Source organism: Poecilia mexicana, unplaced genomic scaffold, assembly GCF_051168715.1.
Source record: "Poecilia mexicana isolate PSO_F unplaced genomic scaffold, ASM5116871v1 scaffold_2, whole genome shotgun sequence".
NCBI lineage: Eukaryota > Metazoa > Chordata > Actinopteri > Cyprinodontiformes > Poeciliidae > Poecilia > Poecilia mexicana.
This window is the reverse complement of record NW_028263371.1, coordinates 39,604,191-39,629,206: the sequence shown is the minus strand read 5'-3', so window position 1 is coordinate 39,629,206 and position 25,016 is coordinate 39,604,191. Positions and strand designations below refer to the sequence as shown.

At 41.5% G+C, this 25,016-nt stretch overlaps 1 protein-coding gene across 6 annotated transcripts in view; it reads left to right on the top strand.

Moving 5' to 3' along the window:
- The window catches only part of bcl9 (BCL9 transcription coactivator), a 40,324-nt gene that overhangs the window by 11,672 nt on the left and 3,636 nt on the right, over positions 1 to 25,016 (top strand). For all 6 annotated transcript variants that reach the window (XM_088016299.1, XM_088016291.1, XM_088016303.1 and 3 more), the window contains 6 exons: positions 16,218 to 16,684; positions 20,387 to 20,700; positions 20,882 to 20,989; positions 21,106 to 21,286; positions 22,516 to 22,603; positions 22,688 to 24,866. In XM_088016299.1, the coding sequence (XP_087872425.1) occupies positions 16,398 to 16,684; positions 20,387 to 20,700; positions 20,882 to 20,989; positions 21,106 to 21,286; positions 22,516 to 22,603; positions 22,688 to 24,866 (3,157 nt within the window). In that variant the 5' untranslated portion in view covers positions 16,218 to 16,397. The remainder of the gene's footprint in view (positions 1 to 16,217; positions 16,685 to 20,386; positions 20,701 to 20,881; positions 20,990 to 21,105; positions 21,287 to 22,515; positions 22,604 to 22,687; positions 24,867 to 25,016) is intronic.

Genomic DNA, 25,016 nt, shown 5'->3' with positions numbered 1-25,016 from the left:
GCGACGAGTCATTGAGTTTGGAGGAGTCGCTCCTCCTCAGCAAGCATGTGGCAACACTCTGGTTTGTTACAGGGGAGCAGTAGGGGCTCCACCCACTTAGTTTTTGACATTACCAGCTAGCGTTGGCACTAATCTGTCTCTATAAAAGACACACTGTTTTGGGTGTGTATTTGCAGTAATAAACCTAAAGCATTGCATATTTTCCTGATAACTATGTACTTAACATGTATACTGTAAACCTCAGGTAAGGTATTTAAAGATAAATCATAGCTGTTTTTGACATTATAACCTTTTAGATATCTTAGTATACCTTGATAACAATAGTTAGCCCGTGCTTGATTGATTACTGGTAAAATTGACTATTTTAAATGCGTTCAGTTACCTGAAATGACAAATTAATTACTTAAATGTGATGATCGTGTTCCTAAGTCGGCCTGTCACGATAAATTCTGCTGGACGATAAATTGCAATAAATAATATTGTTTTTCTGAGACCATTTTCAAGTAACATAATGGTAATTATACTATTCTCAAAGATCAATAGAACTTTAAATTCTATTGAATGTTTAACATTGCAAGACATTTTAAATGCCCAAAATAAATCAACAAAACAGAAACGACTAATAAAATGAATCATAAAGGCTTTATGAACCAACCTGTTCTTCAAAGAAAGGACTAGTTTAGACCAGTGTGCCAGAATGAAGACTTTTGTCATCCCATTTTTGGTAGAAAGAGAGAAAAACGATAAATCATGCAAATGGAAATGATTGAGCTCATTTTAATTTATCATGCGATTAATTGATTTACTGCTCATTGCGACGGGGCCCGTTCCTAAGTGTGATTTTCATTCATTTTTGATGCGTTTTAGCTTAAAGTACTGGAGATTGATAACTTTAGAGTTTTGCAATAATCGTAACAATAAAAACAAAGCAAACCAAACCAAGAATTGGTGACAAAAAAAAAATCTTATAGGATGACATACAGCAGCTGCTGGGAAATGCAGTATAAATGTGTTTGCTTTCTTCTCTTACTGGCTGCATTTCATATCTTTTGGTGTACGAGGTCATGCTCTTGTGTGTGTGTGTGTGTGTGTGTGTGTGTGTGTGTGTGTGTGTTTGTAGGGGGGTGGAGGGGAGGAGAGGGTGGGAGACTGTTGCCCATACAAGATCCTCAGGGATGTGTCCGCTGAGTCAGAGTGAACCAGTCCATCCGTTTTCATGTTTCTCTGCTGTGATTGACATTCCTGACGCAGACAGAGAGCCCCCAGAGGAGGGGTCTGCGGCGGTAGAGGTGCTGTCTGCTGGAGCTAACCGGCTGCTATAGCTGGGATTCTGATCAACTTTGAATGCCTGATAGACAAAATAGGCAATTAGTTAAGCTTAGGCGCTCTTTAGCTGGCATTAAAATGCTGAAGATTTAATTGTCATGGCTATAATGAAAGGAAAAAAAATAGGAATAACGTTTTAGAAAAACATTTGAGGGATTTATGCCAAATATATTTAAAATAAATGCTTTTTGAGCCAGATCTCGTCTTGTTCCTATTAAACCTCAGTTTCTGTTTATCATAAAGTTTCTATACGTCGTATGAATCAAAGGGCTTAGTATTGAGTTCTGTGTTAATGGTGTAAATTGAGGCCAATCCACTGGAAATGAGTCCCTTTCCGTTCTTTGAGGTTTCCTGATGAGGGATTTGTTTGATTAAATCAATGATTTGCTGAAAATTTTAAATTGGATTTTTAATAACAAGCGAAGTTCAACGGGTGAACTCAGCTTGCAGGACTAGTTGGTGTGTTTTACTGCTTACCAGAAAATATTCAGGCATTAGCAGATGGTGCTTACAGACAATCATGACGATAATGCAAGCAAACTAAGGACTCTTAGCAAATTTACCAAACTAAGTCTGGTTTGTACAGCAAAGTAATTTTAGCACAATCTTTCTATTTCAACAATGTTGAGGACGCCCTGCTTATGGTGATAACTCCAAGTAATCTTCTGCGATATTCCTGATGTGTGTGGTGTGTTCAGAGTGATCGACATCGCTCGGTGGAGCGGTGGGGACCGCTCCATCCTCAAATTAGGAATATTCAACATATTTGATGGTCTTGAACCAATATTGACTCACTTTTTGTGTTCAGTAGACAAACAAGAGTGCAACCTGTTGAATGTGGCCAAAATATGAAGTGGAATCCAAAACGCAGAATATCAAAATGGTTGCCATGACTCACCGGAAAGACTTGTGGACATCAGAAAAGTCTTTGTTTTGTTTTTTTCCTCTGTCGCCATTACTTCTTCTTTGTCGGCCATGTTTCGTCTGAACTCGCGTTTAATCTTGAGAGGTTTTGCGAGATTTTCTGGCAGGCATCTGAAAGCTTGTTAGGGTAATACGTTTGTATATGGTATGTGGTCTATGCTGTGTACACCACTCACTGAAGAACCAAACTTTTTATATTTATGGTTTTGTATCGTCATGTGGGAATTTTTCAGGTCTATCCTAAAACTCAAAGACGGGAAAGATGATGGAAAAAGACGGAGGAGAACAGAGGGTAAACGTGGATTAAATCCAACCAACATTGTCCTTGCGATGTCGGAGTTCTCCAACTCCGGTGCTTCACAGTCCCTGTCTTGCAACTTATTGCTGCATCTCTGTTCCAACACGCATTAAATGAATGACTCATAATCGTCTCTGCAGAACCTGATGACATGCTGAACTCATTCATTCAAGGTTTGATGGGACAGGGATGTTGGTAACCGTTTGCTGAACTGGATTGAAGAATTCTGTTTTATATCATCCAGCCCTAGTTTTATGTTACCAAACGGCTACGATAGCAAATGTTTTTCCTACGCTATTGTGAATGTGAATTTTGTTTCAACACTTGACCTGCCGATGATGTGCCAGAGCCGATCTCTGTCCAATTTATTCTTCTTCATTAGCAAGTTTCGTATAGCTCTAGCGTGGCTTCAAATTTGGACAAGTTGACATTTTTGCTTAGTTGCTGATTGATACGAACAAATTGAATGTGTTTGTCTTGTAGTGAACTAAAAATATGTACATTCAAGCAGCCATCATGGCAAATATTAGATTTGCAGACTTGGTTCCTTTCAAGTCATCATGAAAAGATTTAATGGAGAGACAGAATTAGTCAAACCGATGAGGACGGGTGTAAAGCGATGTTTGGATTCAGGGACATCAGAATAAATGAGCCGGTTGTTCCAATTCTACCTGGTAAACCTGGTACATTTAGCAGTGCATTTGCACCATATTAGCATTGTGGGCAAACAGGTTTTGTAGCTATGGAAGCAGAGTGGAGGAGTCTAAGAGAAGCTCGGAGAGTAATGCAAATGAGCGAGCTGTTACTCATGGGAGTAGCACTTGCCATAAACCTCACTACATCTCGGACATTATTGGGACAGCGGAGTACTGCTGCATGTGGGCATGCATGTGTGCATCTAGCTGCATGTTGGTTGTACATTTAGTTGGAGAGATCTTCAGTGTAAACTGACATTAGTCATAAAAACACTCTGACTTGGAGCTAATTTACTAATTATGTGGTGTAATAATGGAATCTGTCGTGTAATTAGCCTTTTTGTGACAGATTTGTTCAGTACAATATATTTTGGTGATGGATGAGCATGTTGGTGGAGAAACCTGAACTGTCAGACATGTTTTTACCAGTTATGAAACCAGCTGCTTCACCTTCCCTTTGGGTTTTCATGCTCAAAAACTTTTTTTTTTTGTAGCTGTATGCTTCTCTATATGACCAGCAACCAACAGATGTCTTCTACATTCTACCTCGACGGTCTGCTTGGCCTCTGAAAGGCCTTGCCGTTGGGACTTCCCACAATGCTTGTAGTCAGAGGGAGACGTCCTCTCAGCATGAGCGGGGCAGGAATGTGGCCAGAGTGTGGGAGTGACTGTGTGGCCAGAGGGGCGGGGGGGTCACGAACCAGAGAGAACCGTTAAGGGTAGGGAGGGTAGGCGAGGGTCTCTGCAGAGGGCAGCAGAGTTTCTCTTTAGGGGTCTACAGGTAGGGAAAGGTCTCAGTAGGGAAAATTTGTGCGTCATACACAAATTACATTGCAGTATCTGCTGTTTGCAGGGGACAATGTTCACATCCTGAATCAGCTTTTCAACAGGAGATCTTGCTGGTCCCAGCATTTCTAACTGTAGAAAACTTACAATAATCAAAGATGACATTTCATTTAAAATTTTGAAAGATTTATCTGGTCTCAAATGGACCACTTGGCCTTATTAGAACCAAAAAAGGCAACCGAGAGCTAATTGGCAGCTGGACAGGTTCTAAACTCTTTGCATATTTTGTGCGTTTACGGTTTCTTCGGCATGAGGAACTCCCTAGACCGAATCATCATTAGCTGCCTGTGACGTGAGCTGGTTCCCAGTATAAAGGTATATCAAGGTTTTAAAAAGTCAGCTTCAAAACCACTAAAATCTTTCATCTTTCCTACAGCTTAAAAGCTTTTTAAAAAGATGCAAGATAAAGAGTGACTGGAGTTTTCTCCATCTGTAAAGAACATAAGCTGCTAAGCACTGCAGGTCAGGTCACTGAAATAACATAGTTTTTGTCTGATTGTACTATTAACCACGTTATGGTATTATCTGCGTTTCTAGTATAGCAGTACTCCTTCAGAAGGAGCACCTGCACAGTGTCAGAGGATATAATCTATGTTAGTGGCTCGTATTTCAGACACAAAATCACAAAAACAGCTTGAAGGATGAAAAAGTTCTGGGAAATTAAGTGATGGAGAAAGCTTTCAGGAAACGTAGCGTAGAAATGCACCATATGCTGCTGGTTGTTATAATTCCTCAATAGTTTGACCAGAAAATATGAACTTTCTGTAGGAACAAAACTGCATTGTTAAGTAATAGAGTGCAGATTTGTTGCGCAATCATCAGAAGATCTGTTGCTGACTTAGCTGCACACACCTGTGGTTAGCTTCTAGAAGTTGGCATTAGCTCAGTTTTTGGTTTGTCATATCAGGCTTTCATAGAAAGCTTATAGCTTATGGCTTATAGCGAACTGTTTTAATTGGTCACACACCAAATATTCCTGAATTTGCATTAATACACTGGAAGCTGTCTTGGCACATCAGTGGTCCTCTCCTCCTTGGGGGTACAGCCAATCAGCACCAAGCAAATTAAATGGATCTCCAGGATTGGTTGCTTTTCAGTTGGCAAACAATACTGTGTAAAGTTGCAGTGTTATTTTGGTATTGGTGTTTTAGCTCCACAGCTGTATTTTCTTTTGACTGTTTTAGACATGCTCCATGTGAAAAAAATCTACAAATAGGTGGGTTTTCCGTGACTAACGTGCAGTTGCATTTTCCAGAAAAATCCAAAAGCAGAATCTGCAAATACTGAACCGCGATTGGGCTTGGGTCCACGCTGCATAATGATTTATGCCGTCTAGCATTTTAATTTCAACCATAGGCTTAAGCAAAATTATAGAATAGACATCTGCTAAGCTTTGAAGCAGTTTATTGATTTTGTAATATTACTCCTTTCAGCTGTGCTGTTTAGAGAGTATAGCAAACTAATATTAGCTGGATAGCTATTTTTTGCTTTGTCTGCTAGCCTGCAGTCAGCTGCTAAGCAGATATTCCTCTCATACCTCACCAAATGAAGTTTTAAAAGTTACCTTGCATGACAGTCATGGCTGCCAGTTAGTCGTAGCCTCTGTTCAGCCAGATTACTAGCAACACATGGTAGCAGGCAGAAGAGATGCATTACTCTGTACTTTGTACTTTTTCTTGCCTTCGATTAAAAAAAAAAAAAAAAAGCTTTACACCAGCATGCACCAATCAACCAGATATAAGAATTTTGCTGTTTTATTTTTCTTTATTCTTCACACGATACTTTTACTTTTTAAGCTGCCAGTGAGTGCATAAGCCTGCCTTTTATTTTAAAAGATCACAGTATGTAGTTTCAATACAGTCATAGTGCACAAAATGGTATTAATATTGCCACGCAACACATTCGTTTTGTTTGTGGCAGTAAGCAGCTCAGCAAAAACGGTGTGAAATCAACTACAAAGAAGAACCTCATCCAAAATTATGTAGTCTTATTTTATTCTGACATTTTAATAGCGATGCACTAATTGATTGGTTCTGGTCGATGATCAGCAGGCCAGTTACTGAAACAAATATTTCTTATTGCCTCAAAACTAAGAACTGCAACCATTTTAGTTCGGTAAGTAAATGCTCCAACTAGCAGTGTATTCCTTGCACTTTGTCATGTTGGATAAAAATTAAGGGGAAAATGCATGTAATGCGTGTTCAGGAAAAATGTATCTAGAAAAATATGTCTACCAATAAAGTCACATTGGTGCATTGCTACTTTAAACTGCAGGAGTTATGGTGGAAAGTGTTAGCAGTTTTGAAACCATTGCAAATTAAATATCTGTATTCCCCGATGGCATTAACAAGCCCATCCTTAGTCCTAAAGCTAGAACACATGACATATTGATATGTAATACAAGACAAAGTTATAAGCGCCGTCATTGAAGCACAAATTATGCAAGTTTCTTTGATTGATTTTCTTGTTTTTAAGCAACATTTAATAATGCTTTTCAGATTATTGTAAAATACTTATCTTTATTCTGAATTTGACATTTCTCTATCGATGTTACGCCCCTTTTTGCAACCAGAGGTACACAGTTGCTGGTCTTTCAGTTTCATTGTTTAACTTCCTTTAGAAGATCGAGTACTTGTGTGAGAAAGACCTCTTGTTGAGGAGATGGAGGGCAGATGGGCAGAGATGGAAGTGCGAGGTGAAGTGTGTGTGTGTGTGTGTTAGACGGAGCGAGCCAGGGAGCCGATTGCTAGGCCTGCTGCTCGAGCTGGCGGCCACACATGGCACCTTGCCCAGCTTACGCTAGCAGATGTGTCACTAGTGACTCAGCTGTGTGTGTGAGCGTTCACGTCTGGGACACAGACACCCACCCTCTCGCTCTGTGAAGAGAGGGAGTCGTTTAATGACCCCCCCCAACCCCCCACTTCTTTCCCCTCACTCAGAGCAGTAGATCTGTGTGGCACCCCTCTCCCGTCCTGTTTGCATTGCCACCTCCGTTCTTGTGACGGACACGGTGAGGCTTCTGTCAGCACGTTTGTATATGACAGAATGTGACAGTGTACACATGTCGCCTCCCTGGGGACGGAGGGGCATCGTCTGCTGACCAGAAGAGCAGAGGAGCCAAAAGTGAAGATGAGTGAGGAAACGCTGAGCGGATCAGCAGAAATGGCTGCGATTAGTCCCAACGATTCAATTCGGGGTCAAGGTAAAACCTGGGAGGAGAAGGAAGGAGCTGCATATTTATTGTTCTCAGGCTGAAGCTATTCAGCGTGGAGAATGCGGAAAAGTTTATGAGTTCATGGTAAATATTTGAATGACCTGGTTTCGGTCGGGACAGGACACCGGTCGTAGATTCTAGAAGTTGAGTCTCTGTCGTCGTTTCTGACAGGGAAGATGCATCACATCAAAAGCTGAAGCTCTATCTTTAGCGACGCGGCATTCCTCGCATTCTGTGTGCACCGAGAGCTAATCATGAGTGCTAATGCAGGGTGTGGCGTGCTAAAATAGTGTTCTCAGGAAGTCACCTCAACAGGTGAGTGTTTCCTGAATCAGAGGGGGAGGTATGGATGTCTAACCGATGTCATTGTTCTGAGCATTGAGCAAGTCCTTATTTGCATTTGTTATTGCCTCATGTTCTGCCTTTTGTTGCATCTCAAGCAGAGACATGAAGAGCCAGTTGTACTGCAGGTTTTTGTTTATCAATAAAGACCCAAGTAAAACATGGATGTCCTCAATTTATTATTGACCCTAATGATTCAGTAAACGCACTTCACTGCTAAAGGTATTGCACTTGAAATTCAGTATAATACAACATCTGGTATATAATGATTTACAATTGGTTGGTAGAACTGTTGCCTTTCAGCTTGAAGGTTATTGGTTTAAATCCCACTCTGGGGTCTCTCTGCATGGAGTTGCCAGGTTTCTCTATTCAAACATGGGGCTTCTTCCCAGGTATTCCAACTTCCTGTCACAGCCCAAAGACATGATTGAAAGGTTAGTTAGTTACTCAAAATGAGTTTCTGTATCTCTTTGTATTACTAAACCTAACCCGATCGCTGGAGAAGATTTGAGTATTTTAATGACTAAAGTCTCCAGGTGTGTGCTGCTTCAATTAAGTTTTTTTTTGGCTCTTATCCCATGAATATCTGTTGAAACAAGGCCTGCGTGACATCAGGAAAACATGTAATTGTGTTATTATTTCTCAATGTTGTGATGACAAGGTTGAGTATAATTAACCTATATTTTCCTAACTCTTTTCTTTTATAATTATTAACCTCTATTTTTTGGCATCTTCATCATCTCATCCACTAAAAATGTACATTTTGGCTTCCATCCAGTGGCAGTTGGCAACAACCTAAGTGATTTCCTTTCAATGTTTTCCAGTCTTTGAAGTTGTGGTTAAAATTTTGTTTAACTTGCTTAAATTTTCAAGTTACAGGTGTAAGTTGAAAATACACTTTGTTGAGCAAGTTATTAGGCTACTTGTATAGGCCTAGACTTGTAGGGGTTCTGAGTAGAGAAAAAAGTGAATGCCTGATGCCTTAAACACATTCAACAATAAATATTGCAGTGCTTGCAATATTGATATTACTGATATCGGTAAAATATTTGTAATATATTACAAATACAGTGTTGTTCCCTTGAAAGCCTCTGGTTCCGGTGACATTACTTGGTAACAGTTTTCCTGCAGTGAAGTGTTAATTGTTAGCATGTGAATGCAACAGGCTGAAAACGTGGCACCAAAACCAGCCCAATAAAGAGGAGCTGTAAGATATTTGTGAAGCAAAGTCAGAAATGTGTAAAAGTGACACTTTTACACAGTTTTTAAAGACTTTTGTGGGCGATTAGCACGGTTAGCATTGCTAACTGTAAGCACAGCCGCTCTGTGTACTTAACAGATGGCAAATATTTGACCCTATGTCTTCCTTCAAGCTCTTGACATTTCCAGTTCTTGCACATTTTATGACAAACTTAGAAGAATAATACAGCAAATTTCTGAAAGCCACCTTGTTTACTCCCTAAAGCTAATTTCATGTCTGATACAACTTTAAAAGCTCTTAATGTTTCCTCAAAACACACAGCAAAATCTGTATATGAAATTGTAAATCTATGAGATTACCATGTACAGTTTAATTTTATCTTTTTGGCTACAAGCTTAACCCTGTAGACTAAAATCGGCCAAAAGATGATCTGCAGCAACACAAAACCAGGGACTCTGGATCAATGACTGTTACCATGGCATCAGCACAATATCAGCTCGGTGATTGACCATCTCTTTTGGATACAACTGGACTATCTGATTGGATCCATGCCATCTGGAGTGCATTGGATAAAATAGATGTCACTAAAAAAATAAAGTTGACTCTGATGGAGTCATAGAAAAGTAAAAATCAGTAATTACTGCTTTGCTGTGTGTAGCTTCTAATCAAAATTCGATTCAAGACGTCTAGACAGGTTCTTATTTCTTTAGGGTTCGGATGAATCATCCTGATAAAATTTTAGACATTAAAAACCAAAAGAGATTTTTCAACAGGTTGTGTTCCCAAATTTTCCATTGCTTTCCTGATTTAGTTTTTGCAGTCACCAGCGGGGTGCAAATTGTGATGCTGTGTGAAGACGCACAGTGGTTTTTCTACTATTGACAGTTTGCTGCTTCTTCACAACGTCGCTGATGGCCGCTCGTTTTGTGTATTCTTGTAGAAAACCGCGGGGAGAGGTGGAAATAATGTGTCTGATATCGCCCCTAAACAAATAATAGGCTGAGGCGGCTCTTGAGATGGAGGCCGAGCAGACGGAGGGCGGGTGGGAGAGAAATAGAACTGGAAAGAGAGACCAATACTCTATTTTGACTGAACTGCAAAATGGGATTTGCATAAATAAGGCTGAAACATCAGCAGGGCCTTTTTTTGCAGCCAACAGCGAGGCTAAGATGAGGGAAAAGAGATGATTTGTGTGTTTGTACGTGTGGGAGATTTTTTTTTTTCCCCTTCCTCATTTTAAAATGAAAAACAAGCTGGCAGCGAGGTCAGAGTTTCCTCCTTCTTTTAATCCTTTGCCTTACCTGTGGAGAAAACTGCCGGAAACGACGCTGATGAAGAGCTCTTATTTCCTCCCTCTCATAAGGAGATTTGCTGACGTAGCTGGGAGGGGTCTACCCTTTAACCAGAGTACGATGACTGTTACATAAGCATAAAATAAATAAACCCCAAATCCAATCGGACTATTTTCTGCCTTCCTTTTCATCTGGCGCTCCGTATTTAAAGGAAAAAAGCTCATATTTGGAGCCTCATTATCTTGTTTTCCCATTACCTATAATGAACTTGAGCGCCGCATCTTCCTCATGATAGACGGTTCAGTTTCTTTCACTGCAGAAAAAGTGAGATTCATCTCTCCGATTACTTGAATGAAGCTTTGTTGTCTTTGTGCGTGCAGAGTACACACCTGGTGCGTTTGTGGATCAGTGTATTCCTCGTGACAGTCATGTCAGCAAGCTCTCCAATTAGTGTCTCGTTAGTGGGGAATTAGAGGCAACAGATGATTGACACTTCATACTGTTTGTGCCTCTGTGCGGGCACATCCTCGCTTCAGACACATTTGTGTAAAATTCATGTTTAGGCTTTGATGGAACTGCTGGAGGGCATACATGCCAGTTAGGGTTGAATGAGCTGGAGGCTGGACCTTGATTTGCTATAAATTATGATTCAAAGAAACAAAATATGCTTTTCTGTGGATTCGTTTTTGGAACCGGCACAACTTGCTTCAAGACCTTACTTGGAGATTTTTACCGACTGGAGAAACTGAGGACGGATCTGAAAGTGGGAGAGTTTAAGTACTGGTTAAGGCCTCCTGCCTCAAAGCAGGCATGAAGAGATTGCCTCTTTCCTCCGCCCCTAAAAACAACTTGACTCCAGCTCAAGTCTGTGTGCATCTCATATTAGGCAAATTATGAAATCTCAACTTGGATTCTCTTTTTGTTTTTGTTTTTTTGGAGTTGCAACACATCTAAAACATCAAGGTGGACCAATGTCATTTTAAATGAATTTCATCGACTACATGTTGATATATCACCGTGGAACTGTGGACCAGATGTTTATCGTGGGTGTTTGAGGTTGTTTTATACCGGTGTTACAATGTCTGACTTGTACAGCCGAGTCATGCAAATTCCTTCATCTGTACCAACCCACTAAGGTCTAATAGATTTAGTTTTCACTGTTCATGGACAAAATCTTGAGGTGTAGTCATGAAAAGAAAGATGTCTGGTTTGCTTGTTTGCAGATGATGTGGTTCTGTTAGCATCTCAGCTGTTCGGAGCCGGGCGTGAAGCGGTTGGGATAAGAGTCGGTCACATTGCCTGTCCTGTTGACTTGATGCAGTGGAAAAGCTTTTCTGAGGCATCATAATGGACTAAGACTATTGGACTACAATATTAGGTCTCAAAAAGATTGAGCTGATCCGTTTTGTTAGTTTTAAGTGGTAGCTTTTGCTGTTAGTGTTGCCTAGATTGGTGAGTATTTTATAGTTTATTTAAATCTGATGTAAAGAAACTATACGCCTCCAGTGGAAGCCGTTATTGTGAATGGGAATCTCAGAACTTAAGGGAACTTATCCTTTAATCTTCTTTGTAATTCACTGTTCATTACTCTCTGGAGTTTAGAAAAGCACTTTGCATGTATAGTTAGGCCTGTCACGATAACAAATTTTGCTGAACGATTGTCTAAAAAATTATTGCCATAAACAATAATATTGTTTCAAGACCAGTTGACACTGATTTAATGGAAATGACTAATGCATGTGATTTCCTGCCATAGATGGATGCACTTTATTTTCAAAAGAACACATAACACTGGAACTGATGAACTAAATTAACAAAGCAACCAAAAACAAAAGTAAAATGAATTCTCAGTCTCCATTAACAAATGTACTTGAATAAAAACTAAACATAAAGCCAAAGTGGAAATAAATACTGCATTCAACCAAAAGAGTACAGATTATGAAGTCTGTATACTATATTGCCCTTCAGTAATCATTAGATTTAAATGAAGATGGGCACATCCGACTACCTAATGCAATAGTTCACACTACACAATTTTTTTGCCCCCATTTTCCCCTTACGATAATCTTAGAACATTGGGCGATCAGAGATTGTCCCTGGTGATTTTGTAACCGATCATCCTGTAGTGTGATGTAGATCGTCGTGGTCGCTCCGATCTAAATCGACTGGGAGCTTAACACTGAATGTGACAAGTAGCCAATCAGAAAGCGCAGATTCTCCTCCGTGCTTTCTGAGGGGAAATTAGGACAACAACTGACACAGCGCAACCTGAAGTCCAGCGGACATTTTAGATCATATGTGGAAACATTAATATTTATTCAACATTTCGAGAAAGAATAGAAATGACAAGGGGAGGAGTTGGAGCCAAATTGCTACCGCAGTTGATAAACCCGGTGACTTTTCAGCTGTTCTTCGTTAACGTGACATAAATAGGTTATAATGATTTTCATTCAGTCAAGACTTTACGCTGACTCCAGCCACTTGCATCACAGGTAGATTCTAGTAAAGCATTGATGAATGCCTGGTTTTAAAATTAGTTAACTGGACTTGTAAACGCCACACGGCACGATGAACCCGATTGAACCGTTATACCTAGGATTTCTGTTGGCTAATGTGTGATCTCTCAGGTTTTGAAAATGGGCTGACAGTCGGCAGACAACTTGTGTAGTGTGTGCTGACATTACACTAAGGAAATGGGAAGGGAGGATCAGTGGAGAGACTGGAGTTGAGCCTTTTTTCATTCAGTGTCAACAGAAAAAAAAAGGCAGGAAGAGACGATAAAGCCAATGATTAAAATGAGGTCGATAGGTTTAATTTATTGTGCGATTAATTGATTTATCGTTTATCGCGACAGGCCTATGTGTAGTGAATATGCTTTTTGTATTTATATGTCCCAAATGCAATAATTATTTCTGTCAGCTGTCTGCTTTCTTCCAGTTCCTTGAAGTCCTAGAGATTCCCATGTGTATCTTGGGAGATAATAGGGCTGCACTGTATTAGAAAAAAACATAAGGTTGCAATATTATTGCTGAATATTTCAGTGATTATTAACCCACATTTTCATCGCTTTTTTATTTTCCATCTTTTTGCAGCATCTTGATGAATATCTGTATCAGGTTTGGGCAGCAAGAGCCCATCCAGCTGCCTAAATGTCTTATCTGCATGCAGATTATAGAAACAGGGCAACTCCCACATCTCTGCGTTGTACGAGGCCCGATGAGTGCAATCTGGCATAGCGAAGCACTAAATGAAGTCCAGTTACACTAAAGCTGAGTAATTTTGGATTGTGGATTTTATTTGATGATCAAGTCTTTATGGTCTCTCTAAAATTTTACGTTTTCCGTTTTATTTATCTTTGGGCCGGCTTGTGTCTAATCACTTTTATCTCTGCCTTCTGCCTTCATTAGCTTAGCCTGTCGAACTTCCATGATGCCGAGTTCGCTTCGGCTCGAGACGAAGCTGATCTTAACGCCATTTTGGTGACACGTTTTTGTAAATGGCAATGAATGAGTTCAACACCTGTCTGGAGAGACTCCTCTCTGGTGTCCCACAGTTTGATTTGGTTTCGCTGAAGCCGGCTTCTGTTTGTGTGTAGCAGCGATCTGCGGCGCTGACGGTTGTAAATCACTCCTCCTGTAGACCAGCTGAGAGGAGCGTGTTGCTGTCCAAGCAGGAGCCGCTGTGTTTGTCTGCCCCCCCCTCCCCCTCCGTCTCAAACACTCCACACAGTCTGACTCTCTCCAGGGGAACTCTGGAGCCAGTTACAATGTTGAGTGTTTTTGGAAGAGCTCCTAAATATTTGCAGGATGACAATGTAATCCGACTGCCTGGGCTGCCTTCGTTTTTAGCAGGATTGTGCTCCTCGTTGTTCAGACACTGGCTAGTTTGGAGTGGACTGCAAACCTGGGCATTTGATTCCTCATGATGCTTTAAATTCAATCCCTGTTGTCTCAAAGTGTAGCACCACGGTATCATAATCATATTACAGATGGTTCATCTTAGAGACGGTTCTGTTTTTCATGAGGAACAATGCAGTTAAGTAAAGTAAGTAGTAGTAGTAAGTAGTTAAACTTGAGGAGTTGTTCAACAGCCAGAAAAAAGACATTTAGTGTTTCTGTCCAGCATAGTATATGCTATATATAAAATATAATGCCTGAAATATTAGCAAAAGATCCATCTTCACAAAGTAATGGTAAAAATATTACGCATGATGATTTCATCAATAAAAAAAATTCTTTGCTCACAGTTTTGAACCTGAATAAAAGATATTGTGAATTTTGCTCAGAAAATTAAAGTTGCAATAAACCTCTAATTTTCTTCACTCTACTGTCTCATCTGTCTTGAGCTCTTTGGAAACTGTCCTCCGTCTCAAATATGGGCATCTACTTCAGTGAGACTACATCTGTAGGGCTTAAAATGACTGACTTGGAAAATATGAGTTCATGAAGCTTAGAAGATGGTCATATTGTGCAAACTGATGTTGCAGTCATGATCTACAGTCTTGTTCAGTAAATTAGAATATGCGGTCCAATAAGGCTCGTATGTAAATAACCTTTAGAATGGCATTAAACATGCTTTTCATTAAGCTAACATTTCCATAACAATGTTTATTAATTGGTCTGATGTAATGTTCTAATCTTAAATGTTGTGTTTTCATTAGCTGTAAGTGGAAAATCATCATAATTAATAGAAATGTATATTAAACATCAGTCTGTGTATAATTAAACTATATAATGCGTTTCACTTGCTGAATTGAATTACTGAAATTAACATTTCAATAACATTCTACCACAATCCTGGCCACCCTCTTATTACAAAGAAATAATATTCATCCTTGCTTGTACTATACTCACAAAGTACAGTACTATAAACATCTGAATGCTTGTTCTTTTACTGTTCTGTCACAATTCTTCGTCTCAAACTTAGATCTGTTGCTGGGTTTATAGCTTCAAAAAAACTCCACATTCAAAAGGGAAACGTCTTTCTTTCACAAACTGAGAACGTGCTGTTGCGCACCAAAATTCTCTGGGGATAAAAACCTCATTTTTATTGAACATTAGTGATTTCTCCATAGAGCGAGTAAGAATTTAATTTGCTGAGCTGTTCTTCAGAGAGAAACCTTCCATGGTTTTCGTTTACGTAATGTGATAATGACCAGAGTTGAATTGGGGTTATCTTGCTTAAACAAAAAATATACACCGAACCCTCAGAGTTTGGCTGAGTCCAGTTTTCTCAGCTAGCCTCTGTTTTTTTTATTTTTTGTTTCACCAACAGGGACAGAAATGTTTTGCACTGGTCCCATTCACACCAAGCCACTGTTTAGTGAAACCGTAACATTTTTGTGGATTCAAGGGACATTTTCCCAATCAGCCTCTGAAAAATACTATCAGTTTCCAGACAGCGGTCTCGTATAAACATGGCGATGGGAGCATTCAAACTCCAGCGTTGCATTCTGGAATGCAGTTCATCGGTATTGCAAATGCCGCGCAACATGGCAGTTCATGCAGCTGGAATTTTGTTGAACTACGAGCACAGTTGAAACATGGCATTTATCAAACTCCCAATGACAACACACTCTCACGGGGAGCGTTTAAAAAGGATCGAAGACATTCATCAATAAATTAACATTCATTGGATTGTTAGTTGAATCAGTCGAATCGTGACTGTGTCACCGGTTTTGAACTTTGATCAACGCTTCACTAACAAAAACAAATTTACTTTAGTTGAGTTTCAGCTGTTAGTTGTTTAAAATGATCACATTGTAAAACAATATGGGTGAAAAATAATGTTGACACTAAACTGATGTAGTCAATACCAGATCAAGCCTAAGGAAATGAACAACTTATACATTTTTTTTTTTTTTACAATATTTTTCTTCCTGTTGATGACTGAATATGTTTTTTAAGGGCCCTCGTGAGTTTATTCTGGTATCCATGAACTTGAGGCGACTCGAATCATAAAGTAAAACTTTTCCAAATTTCAGAGTTGCAGTAATACTAAAGTGATTGTAAATGGAATACGTGTTTAAGTTTTAAAACTGTAGCCCCTTGTTAACTCGCTCTTTCTCTTCTCTCCGCAGTGTGCCCAAGGGCCGTTGAAAGCCCCCTTGGGGGAGTTTCATAAATACACAAAGAACAAGAAAAGCCTTCTGGACTATTGTTTTTGTTTTTACACACTTTCCATTTCACACACACACATACATACACACACACATACATCCACATACACACGCCCACTCTCAGACAAGGACATAGGGAGAATGTTGGAGGTGCAGGAGGAAAGGCCAGCGGCGGCAGGTACAGCAGCGACACATTTCACCAAGAAGGAGCGAGCAAAGAAAGACAGAGAGGAGGCCAAGGACGGCCGGGGGAACCTGTCCAACATCACCAATCCCGTCTCCGGCTCCAGGAACGTGCGTGCAAAAGCGCCGCTCACACACACAGGCAGCCCTCACCAGCTCATCACTCCACCCTGTTCTGTAGTCCTGGGAGCCCCATCAATGCACTCCAATAGGCTGAAGAACTCCCCGTCCACCAACACGCAGAGGTAGGCGGACTTGCGCACCCACCCACACTGGCTTTTGCTTGCTTGCAAAAGTATTGACACCCGTTGAAATATTTCACAAACTATGTTATTATAACACATTCAGTGTGTTTTATTTGGATTTTATGTGGTCGGAGAACACAAATCAGTAAAAATAAAATATGACGTGGAAAGAAAAATATAAATTTGCTCTTCAATGTTTTTCCAGAATTAAAACTTGCATTTCTTTCATCCCCATGTACTCTGCTCCACCTAAATAACATTCAGATAAATCAGTTGTTTTTGGCCAGTAGATGGGATCCACCAACTTATTCTTGGTATAAACCCAGTTGCAAAGGCCTCACAGAACATTGTTTATCATGAAGACCAAGGAACACCACAGACAGGTCAGGGAGAAAGTTTAGGAGAGTTTTAAAGCAGAGGCAAGTTCTAAAACGATACTGCAGACTTTGATCACTGCTGAAAATGCTAGCAGAAAACTAAAGGAATATGTCACAAGGTAAACTAAATGTACCAAGATGTGGCAGTCAGTCAAAAATGACAGGCAGAGCAAGGAGAACATTGAGCAGAGAAGCAGCCAAGAGGCCCATGGTAACTTTGGAAGAGCTGCAGATTGTCCTTAAAAAGTACCATTATATTAAGTCAGTTCAAAGTTTGCAGCAAACGCATGCATTACGTTGCTCAGATGGGACTCAAGTCTTAACTTTTACTTCCAAAATGTTTTGAAGACTGAAGCATCATGCTGAGAAACTGCTTTTTGTAAGCAGGGCTAGAGAAGCTGTTCAGAGTTGATGGGAACATGGATGGAGCTTAATGCAGCTCGTTAGAAGACTTGAGGTCGTGGTGGAGGTTTTAGCTTCCAAGTTTTCAGTCTATCCTGAAAGCACGTCATTTGCACATGCGCTAAAATAAATGCTTCTGGGAGAGTGTGTTTTTTTTCTTCTTTTTGTATATCATAAATTGTATAAATAGCATATGATTTGAAAATAACAAAAATACAGATAAAATACAAATTTTAGGCCAAAGAATACCCATGTGTCAGTATCCTGGGTTCAGAACCAAATTCAACAGAGAATCTGTAACAAGACTTGACCATGTGAAAAGCATGCATAATTTCTAAAATTTAATTTCAAAAGTCCACTGCTTCGTGTTAATCTATTACACAAAGAGCTAATAAAAGTTCAAGCTAGTGGTTATGTGGCAAAATGCTGTTAATAAAATGGATGTTGATAGAATAAAATATTTTGCATCAGTTTCTTCTACGTGTTAAATATGCATATGTACCTTGGATGTTGCTTAATGAAGCATCTCTTCAAATTTACACATAAATCCTTCTATTTCCCCCTCAAAGACCTGACCTTGTACAAGACTGGTTCAGAGAATCGGGTGTGACTTGGTGAACTCCATCAGTGGTGAACTCTCAGCAGAAAATACAATAGTGCTGTCTTTGTGGCGCGCAGCAGATCCAGGAAATGATACTCGCACCACTCTGCGAAAAATTACTTTTTTGTTTACAGCTTCTGGAGAAAAAGCTGATGTAACTTCCTGTTTTGTGTTGACATCAACGCTGTTCATAATCAGGTAGATCTCCAGTATTGAGGAGCGGAGGAGCAAGGTAGAGGCGAGTGTAGAGTGCACTCGCTAGTAGTAAATGTTCCAGATGATAACCTGCTGTGTTGCACATGCTGCAACTTGTTCGTTTTTTTTCCAGTCTTACTACTTATTGTCACAGATTCAGTTTGTGTGGAATTACCTAAAACTTGACACTTTGTAGCTCAAATGATCAATTTTGTATCTGTATAGTATTTGTTCAAGCTGCGGTTTCGATGTCCCGCATCCTGCTGATGCAAAATGGGTATCTTTGCTTAACTTACCTCTTCAGTTGTGATGGCGGACTGTTCTGGGGTCAGGGAGTCCGCTGGGCTTGGAAGTTCTCCCCGCTGACTCATGGTTCTGGAGTCCCTGGAAACGGCTGTCTGGACTGCCAAGACTCTGGCTTTGTTTTTCTTTCTGCTTGTTGCGCGACCATGTGTACGTTCATACAGTCACACCGGGCTGCGGCTTCAGTCTTTGGACTTGTTGGTTTCTGCTTCACACTGCTTGTTGGGAGTCTGCTATTTGTGTGCAAGAAAAAGAAGAGACGAAAAGATTAGGGTGTGGTGGGGACGTTTCGTGCCAGTTGGATGTTACAACTCCACCGCTCTCCATAAGAGAAGCCGTTTGTGGATGGTCTATGTGTCTCCAGTGTGCCCTGGATCAAAGAACCATGCAAAACTATTCACGCCCCTTTGTGTTGTCACATTTGGTCACGTTCTACTCACAACCTCAGTATATTTACAGAATCTTATGTGATAAAGATTAGTGAATAATTGCTAGGTAGGAGAAGAATGATTTTCAAAGTACAAATCTGAAAAGTTTGGCATGCATTTGCAATTATCCCTCCTGAGTCATTGCTTTGTAGAACCACCCAATTCTCCATGTACAGCTGCAAGTCTTTAAGGTCTGTGTCTCTACCGACTCTGCACATGTAGACCCTGACAGTTTTTCCCCATTTCTCTTTGAAAAATACATTATTCTATTTAAGTCAGTCGCATTAAGCAATTTATCAATTAATCACATGATGAACTGGTCAGTTTGATAATTTGCATTTCGATGGTTAATATTTTTTCAAGTGTAATTTTGTTTACAGACTTAATAATCCACTGTATTTATGGTTTTGGTCATGTGTGATTTTATTAATTGTTTTAGTTTACTGTGTTCTAGATATTTAAATTGTCTTCCAGTTCCAGTGTGGAGCATTCTTTACAAAATTAAAGTTTATTAGTCTTTGAGGGGAGGAACTTGCATTATTATGCCGTTACCAATATATTACTTGAAAATGGTGTCAAAACAACAATATTCTCATTTATCACAATATTTTATGGGATGATTTCTCGTCCAGTAAAATTTGATATGGTGACAGGCCTATACATGTTGTTTTTTTGCTCTCAGTTTTTGGGACTTTGACTGGTCCGTTTTAATTATGGTATAGTGGGTCAAACTGTGTGTTTTGGGTTGTCCTGTTGGAAGTTGACTTCCTATTCAGCCGCAAGTCATTTGCAGTGTTTTTTTTTTTTTTCTCCTGGATCTCTCTGTATTAAACTCTGCTGAAAAAAAGCTTCCCCACAACATAATGCTGCCACCACCATATTTCACAGAGGGGTAATATGTCCACAGTTGGGATCTTCTCTTGCTTTTTTCATCAACTAGGTGACATCTGAACTCCAATTGGTTGACTGGATTTTATTTTGGGGCATCAGGTTGAAGTTGGGTTATTTATCCTCATAAAACTCTTATTTCCCTTCCACTTCACAGTTAGGTGTTTCTTTGTGTTATTTCATTCAACTATTATTTAACCATTTGTACTAAGAACAAATTCTTATTTATGATAACAACCTGTGTTTTATCGCTCTTATTTTAAGTAAAATAAATTGAAGCATGTGGTATAAATGTGGTAAATGAAAATTTAATCGTGCTGTAACTTTGTGCAGCCTTTTTCCAAGTGTAGTAAGACTTATCATTGATAAACATTTAAATAGTCAAAATTAATAAAAAAAAATTTGTCGTCTCTGTAAATGGGGAGAAAAACGTCTCATGTTTTAAACAAAAGGAGAAAATGCTTAAAGTAGGCATCAGTATTCATTAAGTCTGTCCTCTGTGTTTCAGCCCTAAACCTAAGACGGAGGCCATGGTACGATCCCCTCCCGTCATGTCCCCCTCCACTGCTGCCCAGATGGACTCTAAAATGCCCAATCAGAGTAAACCGGGGAGCGCGGGCAGCCAATCACAACCCTCCTCCTGCGATCCCAAAACCATGGGTGCCAAAGCGGCTCAAAATGTGTCTGGGGGAATGGGACTAAAAAACGGCCAGGGCCTGACGTCCGGCCCCAGCTCCAAGGTGAAGGCCAAGAGGGAAAGGAGCACCTCAGTGGAGTCATTTGAGCAGCCAGACAGTGGCACGCCCACCAATGAGGACAAAGGTAACAACTAAAATGTTTCAGCTAAGATAAATGCGATGTCAGCGTTTTGATGCAACTAGGTATTTTATTTTTGCAGTTTCCCAGATGTTTCAGTGCAATCTCACTCCTTTACCTTATAGTCCCTGATAATTTTGGACACTTTTGAACCAAGCTGATGAATGGACTGCGTGTGTGTCTACAGATAACAGCAGGGCAAAGAGGATTTGCGTTGCAGAGAGGAGGCAGCCGTACAGTGGAACAGACTGGTGCTCTGGAGGAGAGAGTGATGAAGACGACAGAGGTTTTTTCAGTAAGTCCGGCAACATCCTGGAACATGTGGCTTTCCTTCTGCTGATTACCTAAACAGTTGGATTTCTTAATAAGTTTCTACTGTCTCATAAAGTCTCTCTCCGCTATAATTTTTAGATTGTAACTCGAGCGACGTGAATCCCCAGGACACACATTCTACCTCCAACGCCGGACTCAGTCGCTCCTCCACGCCTTCCCACAATACACTGGGAGGCCAAGGCTCCACAACAGAACCTGCCAGTGGTCAAAAATCAGGCTCAAAACTTGTCTATGTCTTCACCACAGAGATGGCAAACACGTAAGGAAGCAGATAGCTTCTTTTTTTTTTTCTTTTTCAGTAAAATCTATACTTTTATATACTTACATAGTTGATGTTTTAAAGCTATTAGCAAGATTGATCTGTGAAATTAACCAAGCTCACTTTAGGTAGTGTAACACCTACAGAACATGTTTTGGCCAAATCTCTCTGTTTGTTGAGCAATTTTTTGTTGTAAATTATTACTTTCACTAGATAAAATACCAAAAACAGCCATTCTCACATGTAATCATATAGTTATTTTGAGTACTTCCAATTTCTTTTGTACCTGTTTTTCCCCTTTCTTATTTGCATGTTTTCATCAAAACTGAATTTTTGCATTGAAACAAGAATGGAATAATAAAATGATGATTTGAAATGAATAAGAGCTAAAACATGGTACCGGTAACGCATTTTTGTCATTTCCCAGAAAGTAGCAGTGAAAAGTAATTTTCAGTTCTGATTGAATGAGTCAGTATTGTGTTTCAGAAGACGATTAAATAAAAGTTTGCTAAAACACATTACAAGTTTGAATAAATAGATATTTTTGCCCGTTTGAGTTTTCCCAGAGGTAAATGCCCACACATGACACAGATTACAGTGTCTCGGATGCTAAAGGTCATCGAGAGCATAGAATCACACAAGAAATATTGGAAAGATTGGGGAGAGGAAAGTGTCTATTTATAATAACTGATGATATTAAAAATGTTCACAATTTTATTGTTCTAGCGTGGTCTTTTATTATTGTGCTGCCCTGGTCTCCATTGTGGCTTTTGAGGCAATCAGAATCCAAACTCTGGCTTAAATAACATGAGGTTGAAACTTGGATGCTTCAAATCAGAACATGTCAAGTGACTTGTCCACTTTAGTGTGCATTTAAAAAGTGTATTTCATTATACCTGTTATGTAGGTCAATGTTTCATTATCTAGCTGCTGCATTTTTGTCAGTGTACATTTATTTTGTCCGCCATCTTTATCTTTCATCCCGTCCATGGTCAGAATTGGTTGTTGGTTTCTTTGCAGAAGGTATTTCAAAGAGCAGAACAAAACGTGTGCCTATTCTCCATTAAAACGTTCATCTATTTTTAATTTTTTACTCGTCTGTGCCTTTTTCAGTGGACAAAACTTAGGTTCACACCTTAGAATTGTGGATAAATGACATGTCTAGTAACATCTGCATCACCGCTGTGCTATATCTGATGACTGATATCCGACTGTCTTCTGGTCCTCAGGGCAGCTGATGCAGTTCTAACTGGCCACACAGAAAACATCATTGCCTTCCACATGAAAAACTTCAAGGATAAAGCTCACCTGCTCTTGGTAAGGAGTACAAGCTTCAGAGAGTGTTGCACACTTCAGCTTGTGGTTTAATAACACCTTTGTGTCGCTTCTCCTCTGTCAAAGAACAACGCATCTGGTGTCCTGCGAAATGACTCAAACCCTCCTCAGCAACCTCCGTCCCACGCCCAAGATCAAAGCCACCAGCCAGGATCGAAGCCGTCCTTATCTGGAATGTCTGAGCAAGCGCCACCCCAGCCTTCCGGTCAAGGGAGTCAACCCTCTGTTCTTTCGCAGGAGGGATCGTCCTCTGCTGGCACAGAATCCAAAAACATCCCTGGCAGCAGCCCTGGGAACCCTTCTGCCCCTGTTGACCAGGCTCCCGTTGCCCAGCCAGAGGCTGGCCTCAACCCGCCAACGTCTGTTGAAGGAGGACCGGGTGGAGGCACGAGTGGATCAGGTTTGACGCCACAGCAGCAGCAGCAGCAACAGCAGCTGGCCCAGGAGCTACTCAACATGGAGGCCAACACGGAAGGCTTGTCCCAGGAACAGCTGGAGCACCGGCAGCGTTCCCTGCAGACCCTACGGGACATCCAGCGCATGCTTTTCCCTGACGACCGCGACGCCCCGCCTCCTGGGCCGCCACAAGCCCATGTTGGACCTCACGACGGAGGCCCGGATGGTCCACCTCGGAGACCAGAGCAGGGACCTCTACAGGCCATGATGGCACAGTCTCAGAGCCTTGGACCGCCGGGTGGACCTGGAGGACCTCGTCCACAGGGACCCCCCTTTGGGCCTCCACATGGCCCAAGGGAGATGCCTTTATTTCCCACTGATGACATGGTCCCTCCGGGTGGCCCTGGAGGGCCAGGTGGGTGTGTGGAAGGGGATCAGATGACACCAGAGCAGGTGGCATGGCTGAAGTTACAGCAGGAATTTTATGAGGAGAAGAGAAAAAAGCAAGAAATGCAACACCGACCACTTCCTCCAGACATGATGCATCCTGGCCCGCGGGGCATGATGCGAGGCCCCCCGCCCCCTTACCAGATGGGTCCAGGAGAAATGTGGGGGGGGCCAGGCGGTCCACCAGAGCATTACCCGGAGCGAATGGGTATGGGCCCCGGTCCTCGGGGTATGGGCCCTCATATGCAGAGGATGCCTGGCTTCTCCGGCATGATGAATCCCGAGATGGAGGGCCTGCCAAGGCCAGGAATGGGCTGGCCGGACGACATGCCTCCGAGGATGGCAGAAGCCCGAGGCTTCCCCGGGGGTCCTGGAGGAATGTTTCATGGTCCGGGGGCCCGTGGTGAGCGTTTTCCCAACCCCCAGTCAGTCCAGGAGGCAATGTTCCACCAAGGAATGAGTGGGGAGAAAGGCCTCCCCCCTGGGATGATGATGGATGTTCAACGGATGATGGGACACCAAAGAGGTGGAATGGAACCCGGTAACGGTATGGGTATGTTTCCCAGAATGCCTGTTGATGGCCCTATGAGTCCGTCATCGAGGCTCCAAGCGATGGGGGGCAGAGAAATGGGGCCCGAGTTTGGCATTGGGCCAGGTCCTGGCCCAGGACCTCATATGCATCCATCCAAACTACGAGATGGACCCATGAACATGAGTCCTGACGAAATGATGAGAATGAGAACAGGTGGAGGACCGCCAATGGAGAACATGGGGCCACAAGGCAGGCCGATGCAGGTCCCTCCCTTTCCTGAGCAGACACCAGCAGACTTTCCCATGGGACCAGGGCGGCCCTTCCCTGGGGGCCCTGGAACATTGAGGGGTCCCCATGCAGACCCAGCTTTTGGTCCAGAGCACAGATCAACGCCATCAGGAGGAAATGGCCGCATTAACCACCTTTCCTCCGCTGGTGGTCCGGCTCAGGGACAGAGGGGCCGGAAACCAGCTGATCTAAATGTCCAAGCAGGAGGGGGGAACTCCCCTAGTGTCAACCCTCTCAAGTCTCCTCCACTGAGGCAAGTTCAGTCCCCCATGATGGGCTCCCCCTCCGGGAACCTCAAATCTCCTCAAACACCATCCCAGCTCGCCGGCATGCTCAGCGGTCCGGCGGGCCCCAGCGCACCTCCGGCTCCTCCGACATCTGCACCAATGAAATCCCCCCACTCCATGATGGGATCAGCAGGCGCCTCTCCTGTTCACATGAGGTCCCCATCTCTTCCAAACCCCTCTCCAGGGTGGGCCTCCTCACCAAAACCACCCATGCAGAGTCCTGGAGTGCCCCCCCAAGGTGGCAAGCCTCCACTAAGCATCACTTCACCAAACATGATGGGGGGCATGGAGCCGGGTATGTGTGCCTTTTCTTTATCTGAGATCAGACACGCACAACCTTAAAGTTCTTTTTTTTTTTTTCTTATTTTCATGTAAATTTGTTCTTAGAGTATTTTAAGTCATTTTCTGATATTTTTTGTCACAATTATCATGCATTAATGGCTTA